Genomic DNA, 15,571 nt, shown 5'->3' with positions numbered 1-15,571 from the left:
TCTGATGGCATAAGCACGGAGATGCTTGTTTCTTTAATTAGCACTGTACAGAAAGTAATCGTCCAGGAGCTTATTTGAATTACCATTATGACATGGGGTTGCAACACATAGTGGTGCTGTTTTATTTCCTTCCAATTAATTGTCACTTCCTTAAAAAATTAATTGTTTTAACTATGCGGGCTGAAATGGCAAAGGCATGGGCCTGGGACTCTATTCTGAATGCCACAATCAGTTTGAAATATATGTAGAAAATAACTTAAATATACACTGTGGCTTCTTTCCACTTTCAATTTGCATTGTATATGCAATGCTAGTGATTGATCCATTCTCAATCACCACTGTAAAATGCATAAATTCACCATACTGTTATGGGTTTTGTACAAAATGTAGAAATACTTTAAACAAGCAATGGAGTAAGGGAACTGAAAGAACAATGGAGTAAGGGAACTGAAAGAAAATGTTGCTGCATGCTTCAGAGCCCACTCTGTGTATTTGAGTGTTGTGATGACATGAGCCATAGACAGATAAAACTATTTGCAGACAGACCTAAAATTAATGTAGAATTCGATAGACTGCCACAGAGCACAGTGTTTGACAACAACATAGCATTTTTTCAAATTACCGTATTGAATTGTCATTTGATGAATGGCCCAAAACACAATCTCCTCTGGAATAGAAGGCACCGTAAACAGATTTACAATCTTAGTCGATATTGACTGTGGTATCCACTTGGTAAGAGAAATTTGACACATTAAAGCCATCCTTTCAAGTTCAAGCGCATTCTCCTAAATATGCAGAAATAGGAAATATTGGTAATTTGAAACATTTGTGACTAACAAGAGGAGAAAAACAAATCCAAAACAAGTACTAAGTACCATGGATCAGGTATAGAGGGAATATTGTGAAACAGGAGATGCCTCAACAAATCAATAACGGCTTGATTATGAGTTTGGCGGATGGGATACGCCGTCACAAACGTGACGGATATCCCGTCCACCATATTACATGTTCCATCCGTAGGATATAATGGAATTGTAATACGGAGGTCGGGAAATCCCTCACGTTTGTTATGGAGTAAACCTGTCCTCCAAACTCCTAATCAGGCCCTAAGACTCAATTAACAATAAGATAGAAGCGGAGCAAATAACAACAATGTAATCACTCCTTGAAATAGACTAAGTTGAACCAGCAGTTGCCAAAACAGATTGAAAATAAGTCTGTAGCCTGAGATTTCTTGACCCCTAGCAGCAAGAAGGTTTACAGGATAAAAATGGGTCATAATAAAATTATAAATATATCGGCACCCCCAATGAATGAATAAATAAGTCCATCAAAATATCAGAAATTCTTGTCTTTTCTTAATTTCACATCAAAAAGACATTTTTTTTTATTTTTATAAATGAATATCTTTCTGCACTGCAGAGGTATCCAAAAGTGATACCATTTAGGATGTGCACCAAATGTATTGCTTGGTACAGGCTTGGAGGTGCGAGCTATTCGACCTAGTCGCTTTCTGTATTGGCATGGGGCATATATCATCAGAAATAATTAATTCTATTTGGCTATTCTCTAGACCTGGATTACCTTAGTGTTTTATACTTATAAAATATCTGTACTAATGGTATGAGTTTGTGAAATATTTAACCTCTTTTCAACACAATACTGGCCTCAGAGACTGCAATATCTTTTTGAGCGGAACAAAAGGTAAACTGGCTTTAAAAACACTGAATGATTATTTTTACAAATATTTTACCTATTTTAAGACTAACACAACTGTATTTTATATACTCTAATTAGGATGGACTGTCTTAGATAAAAATACATGGAAATACATGATAATGCACAATGTCAATAAATCAACAGTACTGTAATGGTATAATACATGAACTACATGCTAATAACAATGTGGTGCATTATGAAATAGGTCTACAGTTGTTTCATCTCCTTGTATATCTTGATAAAAACATGACCTTGCTAGTGAAGTCCTGAAGTCTCAGAGGCCAGAGAGGGTGCAACAGTGATAGATGTGTGGCACTTCCAAGCTGCTGTTCTGTTTTGTACTGCCAGCATATCGGAACACATTTGGAGGTGGGTATATTACTTAACTTCATCTTCATGGGGATGACTGGGTTTCTGAGACTCTCTGTAGCACCTCCCAAAGTGTGCCTCGGTAGGTGTGCTACCTTTGCACCGCTTCCCTTAGAGTTAGATATCTTCTGCGATCTAGTTTGCCTTTGCCAGTGCTTAGTAATTTGACAGAAACACCAGGACAAAAGTGTTCCCTCATTTGTATGGGCCCTAGCCTTCTAGCAAATGGTGTAATGCATCTTGACACAGTGTGGGGGTGAAATGGGTGCAAGTACAATGCTTGTTACAAATGGCCCAGCACATGCCTTGGCAGAATCTGCTGTAAAACAAACACCACCTACCTCCTGTGGTTTTTGCCAATCTAGTCCGTGATTTTAAATGAGTGCAGCCCCTAACTCTCATCCCCTTTCTTACTCTCTCTTCTCTCAGTTTCTCACACACATAAACAACTACACACACAAACCAGAAAAGACATGCACACACATTTCTGTGTGCAAATCAGGTACTAAAATAGGCAATTCATTCTACAAAATACAAATCAAGATCTATGAGAGAGCTTTACCTTTGAATCTATCAGTTTGTTATATACAGATTGACTCTATTTTGTGTTCTCAGCCCTTACCTACCTGTGGAATGTAAAGAAGAATTCAAATCTCGGTGTTACAATATTTCTTCCTTTGTTAAGATATTTCAGAAGTTCTTTAGGAGTGAAAATATCAAATTTGGGGCCTGATTTTGTATTTGACAGACAAAGCAGTGTCCTCCAGGGTGTCAGAGGACATTGCGTCCGCCACCCCAATGGTATTTGAGTTGTTATGTTTCAAGCTGACCTCTTGCCCAGCGATCATCTCTGTACTTTGAAAGGAACCACTGTCACAGCGGTTTCCATCAAGGTACAAAAGGTTTGGTGGATGGCCATCCTCGGTTTGACAGCCGTTCACCAACTATTTTTAACTTTTTTTTTTCAGAAACCCCTGAAGCGACAGTTTCTGAAAAACAAAAAAGAGTCATGACCTCCACACTCTGGGAGTTTTCTCCCAAGGTGTGGAAGTCATTATTGTTTTTTCCTGTCCCTCACAGGCAAGTTTTTTTGCAGTGATGGGCAAAAGAAAATCATTCTAGGCTTTGGTCGACTGAGCCATCAAGAAATCCACTGATTGAAAAGTTGTTGTCTGCCCACCTCTAAATAAGGCAGGTGGACAAAAGCTTGGAGGGCAGGGTACTCCGTCATATTTGCAACGGTATAACCTGTACGCAAACCTCTGAATCAGGGGCCTAATGTTTGTTCTAGTCTTATTAATGGCTCTGCAAAATATATAAAGAGGTGAAACAATCATAGACCTGCGTTGAAATCCACCGGTTTCTCTCCTAGATACATATTGAGCATCATATTGTTACAAAGAAATATTTACTTTGATGAATGCTCATTTACTTTTTAATTGATCTATGTATTTACAGCTTTCTTTTGCCGTTAGTTGTGAAATAAACCTTTCTTTCTTTTACTGTCAATGTGCAGAAAAAATAGAGTGGATAACATTTGAGATTTTATGACTTTTTCCGTTTGACCAGATTCATGTTTTTCTAATGTATAAGGTGTGTTAGCTGTATTCATAATTCAAAACCTCTGAACACAATATGCAAAAAATGTATTTAATAGTCACAAAAATCACAACCAAGTATACCATTATTTTGCAATAGAATCAGAGATAAAGCAGAACAGTTTTATTGTTGCATTTTTTATGGGTATCGGTGTGGGATGTTGTGTTTATGTTTGAGATAAGCTGTATAGAGTAAAGTTTGTGAGACTTATGATTTGGCGGGTATTGAGAGTGACAGTGGTGGTGCAGGAGTTGTTGGTCAGTATGTAGGTATAAATTATAGGATGTCTGATCTGGAGGATAGAATTTACCACGAGGCAGTTGATTTATTTGAGGGTAACATAGGGAGGGCTCTGCACTCCACCAGGAGTAACCTTGACTTCTGGGCCTCCCTGCCTTTGTCGGTTGCGGGGCGTGTGGCATTATTAAAAATGATAACCCTCCCCGTTTACTTTATTACTTTGTTACCCTGCCGATTTGAATACCTGGAAAGTGCTTTGCCCAATTCAACTACATGGTTTCGAGCTTCCTGTGGAGAACAGGACGAAGAAGAGTGGCTCTGCCGACCATGATGCGCCCGCGTCGGGAGGAAGGCTTTGCAGTGCCGTATTTTGAGGCTTACTACAATGCGGCCCAGTTCCAATGGTTCACACTACGGCTGGCAGGGAAGCTGGGAATGGAGACAAACCAGAGAAGAAGGAACCTAGAGCTACGTCACTTGAGTCTGATTTTGCTACTGCTCCCGATGCGGGAATGTGAGGTATCCAGGGATCAATGGGTCCTGAGGCAATGTTGGTATAGGGCTATACGACGCAATAAAGGGAGCCCGGCATATGCCCCTGAGATCCTGGTGTGGTTCTGTGAGGAGCTCCCCCATGGAGGAGATTGGCAGCGGCTACATGACTGGGAGGAATCAGGGATCTCCTCCATTGGAGATCTGTATGAAGATGGCGCACTTTTACCATTTCAAGACCTCATGCAGAGGCACGGACTTTCTGCTCAGGACTTTCTCTTGCACGCGGGCGTAACAGCTGCTGTGCGCAAGCACTGGAAAAAAGGGTTCGAGGAACCACGGGTCTTCCTTCCCTGCCAGTATGTGGTCACCTCTGTAGGTAGGATCAAGGCAGTGACGTGCTTGTATCTGAGGTTGACGCAGGGCTTGAGGACACCTCTGGATGGACTGCGTATTAAGTGGGAAACTGACCTTGGAACGCCTATAGAGGAGCAACCTTGGGAAGTGTTAATGGAACGGGTCTGGAAATGTTCCCGAAACGCGAACTTCCAACTTATTCAATTTTATGTGTTTCATCGGGCGAATCTTACGCCTCACAAAATTATTGAGTTTTTTGGCTCCCACGCTACCTGCCCACAATACAGACTGGAGGGTGCGGTATTCATACACATGTTCTGGGATTGTCCACTACTTTGGGGATTCTGGGGAGAGGTACTGGCCAAACTGACGGAGGTGATGGAGAGGGACCTGCAGAATACTCCAGGGGTGTGCCTGTTGCACTGGTTTCCCCACACTTCCCGCAACAAAACCACCAGTAAATTCCTAGACCTGGGATTAGTTCTAGCCAAGCGTGAAATCACTAGCCATTGGAAGGTGGCCACGGTCCCTAGCATTGCGCGCTGGCTACGTGACTTTACTAAGTGGGCGGATTGCGAGGGGACGCTCCGCCTCCAATAAGCTCGGAGGACTGACAACAACAAATTGTGGGACTCGGCGAGAGCCTGGGTGGGGATGGTGGATTTGCTCAAGAATCCGACTGAGGATGATGACTGACCTCGCCGGCTATGGGTGCCCTCTTTATTATATGAGACTGCAACAACAGGTAGTGAGTTGAGAGAATGGGAGGAGCGAGCGTGGAAGTGGAAGTGTCCCTCCGGCGGAGATGTGGGCTACTGACATAGGACTAGGGTGGAGTATGCAGAACACATTATGAGCATTACATGCGCGGCTAGGGAAAGCGACATGTCTGAGAGGAGGGGGGGTGGTAGGGTTCGGGGGGTGCTAGAGGGTGGGGAGTTTGAGTTGAAGGGGGGGATTTTGTTTGTTATTATCCGTACTGAAACATAGAAGCTGACAGTGCCTGAATAGGCTAAGAGCAACACAATTTAGCCCTGTAGAACTGTGTCTCGGGTTCACTGGGATATAACTCTTGCTATTAGAAAGGCCTCACTCTATATGTGGAACAAATGGATGGACTAACACAGACTTGGCGGGGTGAGGCAAAATCTGGATGGGGATACCATTATTGGTCAAGTGTTGCGAGACTAAGGTAATGAAGTTGCATGTATCGGTAAATTGTTTGTGCATTGCATGAAAACCTACTAAAATATGTTTTAAAAAAAAAATTATAGGATGTCTGGTGCAGGTGTTAATGTAGGGCACCGAAGGAGGAGGAATGTAGGTACAGAAGTAAGAGAGACTTAAAGAGTAGGCAGTGGCGTGTTTCCTATTGGTGGATTAAAAGCAATGGTCTCCAACTAATCAAACACATGTTACTAGTAGCTCGCAGATTGCCATTGAGTAGCTCACATATGATAATTGCCTGTCAACAAGCTTGAGAATATACAGGTGCCCACCTGATAACACGGCTATTTAAAACACAGCTCCCGTACCAATGATTTACTCAAACGCTGACAGTGCTTGAGGATGCAGACTACCCTTTTCTGAAAATAATTTCTTCTTTTTCTACTTCTTTCTAGCCTATTTTTACATGTCTTTCTGTTTTCCTTGCTTTTATGTCTCTCTTTCATTTTTCAATGTATTTTATTCTCTCTTTCTTGCTGTCCTCTTTCTTTATTTTTCCCTCTTTCCAGCTTTCCCCCTGTTTGTTTACACTATCTCTTTCTTTCCCTCCTTTGTTGTGCATTCTTTTTCAGTTCTCTTTCTTTTTTTCTTATTGGCTTAATATTCTTCTTGATATTTTTCTGTCTTTTTTTCTCATTTCAACCTCTATTTTAATTTTTTCCTCCATTTTCCAGTTCTTTGTTTCTTTCTTACTATTTCTTTCTTCTCTTTTTCAATCTTGCGTCTCCCAGTAATTCTTTCATTTTTTCTTTTTTCTCCAATTTCTGTTTTTCTCTTTTCTTCGTTTATTATTCTTTCTTCTACTCTTACTTAATTTTCCTCCTTCTCTCCTTGTTTACTTTTCTCTTATCTCCATCTTTTTCAATGTCTTTCTTTCTCTGATTGTTTCGTCTACTTCTTTTTTACCATGCCTTCTTTCTTCCTGTATTCATTCCTTTCCTAGTTTGTTTCTTCGTCTTTCAAGTCTTCTTAATTGCTTTCTTCCTTCATTTCCTGCATTTGACTCTTTTCTCTGGGTATTTTGTCCTCGTGTTTTTTCCTTTATTTTGTTATTTCTTTTCCTATATTTCTCTTTCTTTCTTTCTTTCTTTCTTTCTTTCTTTCTTTCTTTCTTTCTTTCTTTCTTTCTTTCTTTCTTTCTTTCTTTCTTTCTTTCTTTCTTTCTGGAGCAAAGGGACAACACTGATCCTCAGGGACCCCAATTGTAAACCTTTGCGTTACAGCTCCTGTTCTATTAATACTTTATGCTCCCTGTATCTGGAATAAAGAACTTAAGGGTACTCTAGGGGCAGTGTTTAAGTTATTTGGTCTCTGTGTGCATTGATAAAATTCCTATATTAGACAGTAGCTCAGGAAAGGTTTGAGACTCCTGATTTAAAGAGTGCTTATTGAACTCTAGGCTGCATGTGATGGGGAAAGAAGTATATGCTAGCTAGTTGTAACTGATGTATTTTGTGATGCAGGAGTGTAGAACAGCAAACATTGGGATGTAGGTTTCATGTACGATGTAGGTAGTGAAGGAGTGGTCTGGAAGTGCAGTGTAGATGCAGGTTTTAGTTTAGCTGGTGGTGCCAGATATCCCTACAAAAGTATGAGAGTGTCATGGTTACCCTAATATGCATTGCATAATGATGTTCAGTACACTCATTTTCTACAGGCAGACCATTTAAGGCACACTATTTCTTTCTTCCTCAGGACACACCCTAATATCAATATAATAATTCATCACTATCAACTCTAAAGTACTACTACACCAAACTAAAGGACCTAGAATGATAAAAAGCATAACATTCAAACACTAGATAACAAAAAATGAACTGTTGTCTTTTGAGTGCTAACAGCAGAGAAACTCTTTACTAAGGGCCCGATGTAGGTAATTCTAAATTACCACTTCTAAAATACCGAATAAAACCGATTCGGTATTTAAGAAGTGGTAAATTAGAAGGGGGAAAATGTAGGTATTTCAGATTCGGTAAATACCGAATCGTTGAGATTCGGTATTTACCGATTCTGTAAATACCGAATAGGTAAAGCCCACTGATTCCTATGGGCATTGCAGCCCATAGGAATCAATGGTCATTACCGAATCGGTATTTACCGATTCAGTAAATACCGATTTTTGCAAGGGTTCAGGCGGTGTCACTTTGACACCCTCTAGCACCCTGAATTCAGGCACGTGTGCCATGCGACACACAGACATGCCCTTAGGGCATGTCTGTGTATCACATGGCACTGGTGTGCATGCACACATGTGCATGCACACCTGTATTCGGTATTTGACCACCCAATAGGATTGGGTGGTAAAATACCGATTCTTAAAGCCCTGTGGCTCTCTGACATGTGCCAGCTACATCTGCATTTACAGAATCGGTATTTTAGCAAGTCTGTATTTACCGATTCGGTAATTTTACTGAATCGGTAAATACAGAACCGGTAAAATACCGATTCTGTAAATGCATGCCCTACATCTGGACACCGTAATACCGGTCGGAAACGGCCGAATTCGGCCATTTCTGACCGGTATTAGGGCACCTACATCGGGCTCCAAAACTTTTAAAAGTGAATAATTGAATATTGCACCCACAATAGTATCAGAGATGGTAGTTAAAAAGATCAGCACATTGCATTTTACTCCTTCCTAAATAAGTCTTAATGGAAATACATGAGAAACCGGTGTGTACATAACAAAACTGTTTGGAACATGCCATATTTTATAGTTAATTACTTTTTTATCTGTGCAATAGTTTTAATTAACTATGCACTTTACAAATAAAACTGACTTACTTAAACTTACTTAGTTAATAAGGCCATTGTAAAAATAATGTGTATGGATCCAGTGTTACGTTAAGTGTTTGCAGTTTAATTGAAATAGAAATACTATGGCTGAATTTCAAACTCTGTGAAATCAAATATAACTTCTTGCTGCAGACACAGATGAACTAGCACCTAATCTATCATATAGGTCCATCTGACATAATGTAATGACACAGTTGCAGCTGGTGTCAATGCAGTACTGTACATAGAGTTTTTCTGCTCTGCCTTCAATGAACGGCCCCAAGTGCAAGGTCAACATGTGGCCATACATACTGGATTTTCATACGGTACATCAGCCTGTCTGAGCGCTACTGATTTTCCTGCTAACAGCCCCTATTTTATTAAATCTGTCATCCTTTGTCAAATTCTATTGAAGGTGTTGTACCTGAATAGCATGGTCAGAATATTGACTGACATAATACTCTGTACTAAACATTGTTCATAAACAGTATTGCCACATTTAGGACATGATATTTATGTCAAATGATCAACTATTTTTTAATCTTATTAGAATTCCATAGCAGCAAAATAAATAATACATAACTGAACACATACATCAAGACTTCCATCATTGCCCATTTTAAGCCCCAATCCTAACCAATGCCCTTGACATCAAGTTAACATGAGGTACTAACTATATGATACATAATAGACTTAATTACCCCGTCATATACTCCCTCACCACGCCCCAAATCATTAACCCAAATCTCCTTTTTCTATATCCTTTAACAGGATATAAACTCTATTCCATGTGGTACTCATTGAGAAACTTGGCCCGCCACATCTCAAAGGGCGGAGCCTCTTGCTGTAGCCAAAGTGAGGCAATTGCCAACTGAGCAACCACTGTGGCATAAAAATAGGATAACGGTGTTCATATAGTAGCTGCCCCTGGCAGCAATCTTCCCCAATACCAAGCAACATCATAGACTGAGAAATTTTAACACAGTCACCAGTTATTTCTGACAAAAACCTCTCTATAGATTCTATCAGAGAGTCCAATACCGCAAATGCAAAAAACACGTGCACAATTTCTGCGCTATCCTTTCCACAGCGGCAACACTTCCCACCATGCTGACCCCCCCCCCCCACTTCATCATTTTAAGAGGAGTATGATACAAATTGAATAACATTTTATAATGTTGACTTTTAAGGCTGGCTGCAGGAAAGATCCTCCCTGTCAAATCAATAGATTTTTCCAATGAGATTTCGGGGTTCCCCAACCAAGTTCTCCATCTCATATTATATTGTTCTAGATCATCCGTTCTGCCCTCTAACAGTGTTTTATAAATTAGCTCGATGTTTCACTGCTGTCTAATAGATTCTACAATTTTAAAGTTCATAATGCAAATAGGGTGTTTTCCCAGAAAGTTCCTTACTTGTAAGTATTTAAAAAATGGAGTTGTGGGTAGATGGAATTTATCCGCCAACTCCGCAAATAAGTGTAATCTCCCATCATCATGATATAAGTTGCCAAGTCAGGTAATCCCCTTCCTTCTCAAGCCTAAGGCCACCTGGTCCTAGAAGATCGGGGGCAGCACTCCTGTGGCATTAGTGGGGGTATACATGGAAAGTACTGGTATCTCAAAGCTTTCCCGTACAGTCTTCCAGACTTTAAACACAGCATTTAATACCTTGAAGTGCGTTCTTTTAAAATAACTGCTGTCCACTCTTTTAAATAGGCAATGCTTGACCGCTGACCCTAGAATCATCTGATAAATTGAGGGGGCTTTGGCCACATTACTAATCTCTTCTCCAGGACGTAAAATACGTGCATTAACTAAAATACAGGAATAATAATACAAAGCAAAGTCAGGGATAGACCATCCTCCTCTTTCTCAAGAAGGAGTCACATATCGAGCAGCCCTACAAGTTTTCCAAGGGGCCCACATAAACTTAGTACAGAGTGATTGTAAATATGTAAATATTGAATTTGTTTATAGGATACCTCCAGGGGCAAAGCCCTAAAAAAATACATAATTTGCGGTAAGACATTCATTTTCAGAACGTTAGCTCTGCCACTAATGACAGATGGAGATTCTTCTACCTTTCAAGTGAGTGTTTTACTCCCCAAGTAATATCGCCCCAATTAACCTCAACGATCTCTATAAAAGAGGTACGGATCTTAATACCCAGATAGATAGCTTCCTTAACACACCTAGCATCTACATCAATTGCTTGATTTGTACATAAAATTTGGGTTTCATCAGTATTAAGTTTATACCCAGAAACTGCCCCAAAATCTGTGCCAGGGATTCTATTTCAGGTACAGCGAGACAGGGATTACAAGTAACAATCGCTATATTATTGGCATAAGCCATAACAGAATACTATTCTTGTTGTACTATACAAGGCAAAATCTTTCTATTTTGTTCTAGCATAAGAATAAAAGGGTTAATAACAGCGCAGATAAAAGTGGTGAACAAGGACAGCCTTGTCGTGTGCCTCTAGAAATCGCGATGGTCTCTGAGTGATATCCCATTGAGCAAATTTTCATTGAGGGGAGATGATAAAGGGCGCTTATAGCCCTGCCCGAAACCCATGTGTTGCAGTCCCCATCAAAGGAAATGCTTCAAAACCCGGTCGAGCACCTTTTCGGCATTGAGTAAAATCAGGCCAAGTTCTCGAGATTCTACCTGTGCGATATCTTGGAGAGTAATTACTCTACGCACATGGTCTACAGTCCCTCTCCCAGGTATTAAGCTGTGTTGTTTTAACAATACTATTGATGGTATAATTTTTGCCAACCGTGTGGCCAAGATTTTTGCATAGATTTTACTGTCGGCATTAAGAAGAGAGATTGGACGATAAGACCCCGTAATTCAGATGGTTTCCACTTTTTCTTCAACACACAAATATTGGCCTCGGACCAGGTTAGTGGAATCTCCCCTTTTTGTGAAGTTTGATAAACTTTAAGCATATCATTTTTTATCTCCTGAAAAAAGAATTTCAATACTTCCAAGGGGGTCTGTCTGGTCCCGCAGCTTTCCCTACTGCAAGAGAATTTATGGCCTGCTCTAATTCCCCCATCCTAATAGGTTCAACGTCCGTTGAGCCAATTGGCCCCATAAAGTGGCTGGAAGTCCCATATCTGTCAGAGAAAGGCCCCCAGTATTGTTCTCTGTATATAATTCTGTATACAAATCATAAAACACTATAAGAATTTCCTAGGGATCAGACACAATAACCCGAGCCATTCTTTGTTCGTCCTCTTATATTTGAAATTTCTAGGCTAAACATCGGCCCGTGGCCTCGCCATACTCATGACACTCTTTTCTATATGTTTGATATTTTATGGTGCTCTCCTTGCTCCATTCTAGATTAATTTTGGCCTTACATCTCGCTAGATTATTCTGAAGTGGTGTGGTGTTATATCCTGCAGCTAACCCATTAACTAATTCCTCTTCGACAATCTTAAGCTCATCATAAAAAACCTGCAATGCCTGTTTCACTAATTTACATTTTAAATACCCAAGGCTCTGTGTTTCCCCTCTAAATCGGGCTTTGGATGTATCCCACACAGTCCCTCAGGACGCGGAGTGTCTATTAATTTGCCAAAATTCCTTTATCCACACCTTCATGTGTTCAATAAATTTTTCATCCATCAAATGCTTCCTGTCAAATGTAAACGTTCTCGGGGCTACACACCGAGCAAGTGCCAGGATTTCAACTACCACAAGTGCATGGTCCAGGGTCACCCTTGGGTATACACAGATTTTCAGCCCAGTGAACACTGATGTAGGTACAAAACAATAATCAAGACGTACAAGGCTGTTGTGGGGCTGTGAATAAAATGTACATCCTGGGTCTTGCCTATGCAAGCTGTTCCACACATCCAATAGCCCATGATCAGTTAGTAATTGAAATAGAGCCTTGATGACCCGGGGTTTCCCACCTTTATAGTTTCGCCCCCAATTTTGAAAAGCTTCAGAGGTCAAATTTATATTAAGATCCCCACACATGAATAGCAGAATGGGTCATGTAGCAAGCTCCCCATTCAAATATTCCAATATTGGGGCTTCATCAAGCCGTATATTGTACAGAGGGTAAATATAACGCCCCCTATCGTTCATTCCACAATGGCCCAACGTCCAAACATATCTGCCAAAATATGCCCAGTAGCTTGAATAAAAGGTCTTGCTAAAATCGCCACCCCTCTTTTCATGTTTGACTGCCTTGAGGTTACTAATACTGTGTAGCCTAATTCTGCTAAAACCTTACGTCTTGCCCATGGAATATGCGTCTCTTGCAAATACACCACATCGGGCTGATTCACCCGAAGCTCTCTGGAGACCATCTGCCTTTTATTATAATTATTTAACCCGCACACATTCAGTGTGCATATTCGAAGGCCTAAATTTGCAATACATTCAAGGTTGCCATACCTACAGGCCTATAAAACAAATCTTTTTAACCCTCTATACTTTTCTTTGCTGCTATGAATCTTCCTTTTTCTTTTACTTTTACCCCCTACCCTCCTCCTTACCCTCTCCACCACCCTCCCCCCAACACCACCCCAACAGCACACCCCACAGCCCCACGACCTCGAGGCTTTAGGACTGTTAGTCCTAGCGGTGACATGCTCCCTACACCCAAATGTGTCTCCCACACCCGTGAAGTCCTCCAATAATTGAACCTAACAAAAAAAACATTAACCTACAGATCAATAGGCCACAGACAGTACGCATACTCATTCTCTTCCCCTATGACATAACCTGTTGCAACAGCTGGGGGGTATACAACTTCATAAACACGAGTTATGCAAATAATTAAGCATAAGAGCACAAAAGGAAGCTGCAAATTTGATAAGAATTCTATAAGCCTAATCCCTCCTTATCCTTCTTTGAGGGTTTGCAGAAACTCTTTCACCAAAATTTCAGAGGTGAAAAACCTAGTATTCCCTTTATGGATGATTTTAAGTTTGGCTGGTTGTAGTAAGAAAGCTTGGTCCCCCTTAGTTTGAAATGGGAGAATAAGCTGAGGAAATTGCCAGCGTTTCTCTACCGTCTGATGGCCCTAATCTGGCCTAACAAACAATTCAACCCCCTTGCCAACTCTTTTCCTATCGGGGCGGGCCAGATCGGAAACTGCTTCTCGTGCCAAAAAGTTGCTAAAATAAATCAGTATGGCCTTTGGTTCAGCCACTTCCGCCGACTGACCTGGCCGGGCCCGGACAGAAAAGGGAACACGATGAGCCCTCTGAATCCTCTGTCTGCCAGTCCCATTGAGTTCATACTGGAAACGCCTCAGAAAACAATTCAATAATAAATTTACGAGGGTCCTGTCCTTCAACCCCCTCAGGAATTTGAAAGACTCGCAGATTGTTCCGCCGAGCTCTGTTCTCCAAATTAATAAGTTTCCATAGCATATCATCCTTCACTGCACGTAAAGTCTTATTCATCGTCTTTTGTGAAGCCAGTTTATCCTCCAAATACGAAATACAGGCTTCTGCCTCTGTAATTCTTGCAGTAAACTCTGAGCAAGTCTTGGCGATGCGCCGTACTGAATTTTGTAATTTACGACAGGCATTCTGTGTCCTTTGGCTTTCTAATCGCGTTTCCTCCCTGTTAGTCATTACTGTTTGATATATAAGACTCAAGGATACCTCTTCTGATGGCTCTAGTGTTCTACGCACCACAGAGGGGTCAGATTTATCCGGGGTTCTAACCATTGACTTTTGCACCGGTAAAGAGGAATTGGCAAAATAGCAAGACTCCTCTGTCAAAGCCCTTTTCTTCCGCATTGTCTGGGGGCTTCCCTCTGATGAATCCCTTCTCGTATCCTCAGGGGGTGTAGTACTATGCTCACTCAGTTCATCCCAATGTTGAGCCATAGGCGTTTTCCCATTTCTCATCATCTCCTCACTGGATATATCCGAATGATCTGATAATGACAAGAACTTATCCACAAGATCCACCAACTCCGCCTCATTCGTTAGTGAATCTAGACTGAATGACTCTGTCCCATTAAGAGCCCCTGCCAAGCCAACCGAGCCATTTTTGCTTCTAACCACAATGTTATTATCATTATAAAGCTTCTGTGGTACAACTGGTTCAGTATCTTGGCAACCCAGTTCCAGGGGTTCACCCAACTGCTGTCACTCCTGCACGATTGCACCCATCCTTTTTACCAGCGCCTTTAGCCAGATTCATATTGCTGCCAGATATTAAATTGTCCACGGCAACGGCGTCATACAGAGAAATCTGCTGAGCACCTGAACTCTCCTTCATGATGACCGGGGGCCAACCACAGCTTCAACACCCAATGTTCCTAGGAGCTTGTCTGTTTGGGGATTGGGAATACCCTGGATCCCCGTTTTTCCACTCTTTCCACCTTTGCCTTGTGAGAACATTTTCGGGATAGTGCATTTTGCAGGACTGACCATGCCCGTAGAGTTACCACGGGCGCAGCTCTCGCACTTATTTGTTTTACCATTGAGAGTAGAGGCTTTTTTATGGCTCAGCGGCTCCGCGGTTTTTCCTACCGTTCCGGAGACAGTTCCAACAGCTGCCACTGTAGCAGCAGCGGTAGCACCATCAGCCAGGGCCCGGGCTTTCCCTCTAGCTCCTGTAGGCGGCATTATCGGTGTTCTGCGATAGCCTGTTCTCGACTCTCCAGAAGTTTTTCCTGCAACAGTTGCTGCTTCTCGGCTCAGCGTCTACGCCCGGCCCCTTGCGCCTACAATGTATCCAAATCGGATTTTTCTGAGATAATGAAAAATAGCTGTCGCAGCAAACCTGAACATGCCAATAGTACC

The 15,571-nt window shown here is 41.4% G+C and overlaps 1 protein-coding gene across 1 annotated transcript in view; it reads right to left on the bottom strand.

Annotated features, from left to right (window-relative positions):
• The window catches only part of LOC147697275 (uncharacterized), a 32,838-nt gene extending 17,794 nt beyond the window's left edge, over positions 1-15,044 (bottom strand). The window contains exons 1-3 of the mRNA XM_086936127.1: positions 14,902-15,044; positions 14,051-14,819; positions 623-785 (exon numbers count right to left, since the gene is read on the bottom strand). Of these exons, the coding sequence (XP_086792253.1) occupies positions 623-785; positions 14,051-14,819; positions 14,902-15,044 (1,075 nt within the window). The remainder of the gene's footprint in view (positions 1-622; positions 786-14,050; positions 14,820-14,901) is intronic.
• Between the last annotated feature and the right edge of the window lie 527 nt (positions 15,045-15,571).

Source organism: Lissotriton vulgaris, chromosome 8 (genome assembly GCF_964263255.1).
Source record: "Lissotriton vulgaris chromosome 8, aLisVul1.2, whole genome shotgun sequence".
NCBI lineage: Eukaryota > Metazoa > Chordata > Amphibia > Caudata > Salamandridae > Lissotriton > Lissotriton vulgaris.
This window is presented reverse-complemented; position numbering and strand designations above follow the sequence as displayed.